The 2,642-nt window shown below is 35.8% G+C and overlaps 1 protein-coding gene across 1 annotated transcript; it reads right to left on the reverse strand.

Moving 5' to 3' along the window:
* Window positions 1-1,279: 1,279 nt before the first annotated feature.
* Window positions 1,280-2,252, reverse strand: LOC106664627 (dynein light chain roadblock-type 2-like). The gene is made up of 3 exons (XM_014390537.1): window positions 2,074-2,252; window positions 1,489-1,656; window positions 1,280-1,422 (listed from the first exon to the last, which is right to left on the reverse strand). Exons 1-3 carry the CDS (start codon window positions 2,153-2,155, stop codon window positions 1,328-1,330), a joined length of 345 nt encoding a protein of 114 aa, XP_014246023.1. The 5' UTR covers window positions 2,156-2,252; the 3' UTR covers window positions 1,280-1,327.
* Window positions 2,253-2,642: the final 390 nt, after the last annotated feature.

Below are 2,642 nucleotides of genomic sequence, written 5' to 3' on the forward strand. Positions count from 1 at the left end.
TGTAGTCTGAGAAGACGATGAATTCAGTCAAGGCTCAATTCCGCAAATTTTCTTCAATTTATGAATCTTCCGACCTCAGGAAACATCTAAGAGAGACTGCCGCGGTTCTTTCCATTCCCGACATGTTAGGCGCTTCAACCAATCAGATTGATATGACAATTGTTGATGCTCAATGCATTATAAATAACATCTGTCGACATGAATTGCAAAAGTAAACCCGCTGTAAACCTGTCCGAGCTGGTAGTGCACAAATCACTACATTTAATGGATACTTCAAGTATGAAGATCAAATATATACACAAAAAGAAGGTGTGGCCTTGGGAGGGACTGTTTCACCGGTGCTTGCGGACCTGGTAATGAATGAGCTACTAGATTAGATTGGACTTAATTTTGGATTTCACATCAATTTCTTAAGAAATATGTTGATGGTTTGTTCCTGATTATAAAAAAGAGTGAGCTGGTGGACATTTTGAAGGCGTTCAATTCTTTCCATCCGTCACTACAATTTACACAAGAAACTGAGGTAGATGGGAAACTTCTTTTTCTTGATTTAGTTGTCATTAGAAGCAAATTAATAACTAACTGGTATTTGAAACCAACCAGCTCGGACAGGATGCTACATTTCTCATCCATCCATTCTTTCCAAATGATAGTTAACATAGTTTTTAACCCCATTGATAGGGCTCTGAAATTGAGCGATGATCGGTTCCAAAATGAGAACAGGAAAAAAGTGCGCTCTATGTTAATAGATAATGGTTACCCAAGATCATTAATAAATAGATTAATGGAAAACAGGACAATAGCAACAAGGAATGAGAATATACCTGCCGAGCAAAAACTTTATCAACCAGTTACATATGTAGCTGGAACATCAAGTAAGTTAAAAAAAAACTGTTGAAAAAAATAGATAATGTAAAAATTGTTTACAAATTTAATAATAAAGTGGGTAAGAATTTTTACACAAAACTTAAAAGTAAAGAACCTCTATTACAAAAATCTAATGTAGTGTATCGCATTTAAGCATTGTTTTAAGCAAGATTTAAAACGAAAACCAAAAATAGTTGAAAAAACATCAAATGTTGGATATTTGCGAAACGTTTGAGGATCGGGCCATAGTGATTCGAACTTTTTTGTTTCATTTGAAGTTTAGAAGCATTTGACTAAATTTTTCGTACGAGTAGCAAATCACCCTGTATCAAATTTTGTTTTTTCTCAAGAGTTTTCCTTAGCAAGAATATGCTATGTGTTATGTTTTAAGCAATGTTTTAATAAAAGTCAATTTTTTACTCAAGAGCTTTTTTAAATAAAAAAGTGCTTTTTATAATTATCAGAAAAGGGCTTCTTCTTCTGCTTGGGCTTCTTCTTCGGTCTTGACTTTCGGGACGTCTTGCACCTGAATCACTATGAGCACGTAGGATTTCTCTACAATATAATTAAAGTTTTAGTTTTCACATATAAATTTTGTTTTTTGGTCGTTTAAATTGTTACCCGGGGCGACGAGAATCTCCTGTTTTCTGGATCTAAGACGCAAGAAGGTGAGATCGTTGTTCGGATCGAGGTCTCTCACCGCAGAGCGGGCTTTGTCGCACAAATGCGTGATCAGAGCTGCGTACTGGACCGTCACGTTTGTGTCCAGGGTCGATCTTATCGGCACTCCTAATGATAATAACTATAAATTCACTCGAAAAAGAAATATCAATTGCTTAAAATAAGAGTGAGCTATTTAAAAAACTATTATAAGTTGAACTCGCTGCAGAGAAATTAAACATAAATTGAGACGTGGCCACAACGGTTTAGGGATTGACACGGTACTCATCGTTGTAAAGTAAAGTCAACAAAGTCTTACAAATGTACTTTTTTTCAAAAACATACCGAGGATTGATATGAACTGTACTGTTGCGACCAGCAAATAATTGAACTATTGTAGTATTAAAAGTGGTACCGATGTCTATTAGATCATATCAATCATATCGAGAAGTAGTAAATAATAATATCATATTTGATAAGAATTTGTTGGTGAGCTGACCGTATCCTTGTTGCTGGCATCATTATACAAGTATTTGATCGTTTTACCTTCCCCGTTGATAACGATTAGGCCGATGACACCCTTGTGCATCTGAACCTTCTTTAGCGTGTCGTCCAACTCACTAGACATTTTTCAAATTATGCAATATCAAGGTGTAAAGAATTAGCAAACTCCTGAGCGAAATAACAAATATATTACCAAAACTGTGAAACACTTCTAGAATCAGGTGACAACGTGGATTAATCAATAAAATTACATCTGTCGATGTATCCATTTTCAAACCGCGAAACGGTAAATGCATTTATTTAAAAAAATTGTCGTGTTTTCAGAGTGCAGATTGCTTTGAACCAGGTCACTTTTCCTTTTAAGACCAGCAATTGGTATAAGTAACAACATGTAGATTTCTATAACGCATTGCACTTAGGGTTAGGGATAAAAGAGGTGGCCACAAGGCTTGAATAGATCTATTGCGCTCCCTTGTTATTTATAACTCACCCCTGAACCAGCCTCCACAGCTTTGCCAGCGTCTCCTTAGTGTAGAATATTGCTTGTGGTTTTTCTTGTCCTAGTTGCAAGAACCTCCATCTACATAGACCTTCACAAAAATATAGAACGT

This window comes from Cimex lectularius, unplaced genomic scaffold (genome assembly GCF_000648675.2).
Source record: "Cimex lectularius strain Harlan isolate CLEC.00 unplaced genomic scaffold, Clec_2.1 scaffold112, whole genome shotgun sequence".
Taxonomy (NCBI): Eukaryota; Metazoa; Arthropoda; class Insecta; order Hemiptera; family Cimicidae; genus Cimex; species Cimex lectularius.

Bases quoted from the DNA above. Each gene is read 5' to 3' on its own strand.
- LOC106664627 (XM_014390537.1), bottom strand. From the start codon at position 2,155: ATGTCTAGTGAGTTGGACGACACGCTAAAGAAGGTTCAGATGCACAAG. The intron at 1,657-2,073 runs GTAAAACGATCA...TATTATCATTAG, and splicing joins AATCGTTATCAACGGGGAAG to GAGTGCCGATAAGATCGACC. The intron at 1,423-1,488 runs GTAACAATTTAA...ATTATATTGTAG, and splicing joins GGAGATTCTCGTCGCCCCGG to AGAAATCCTACGTGCTCATA.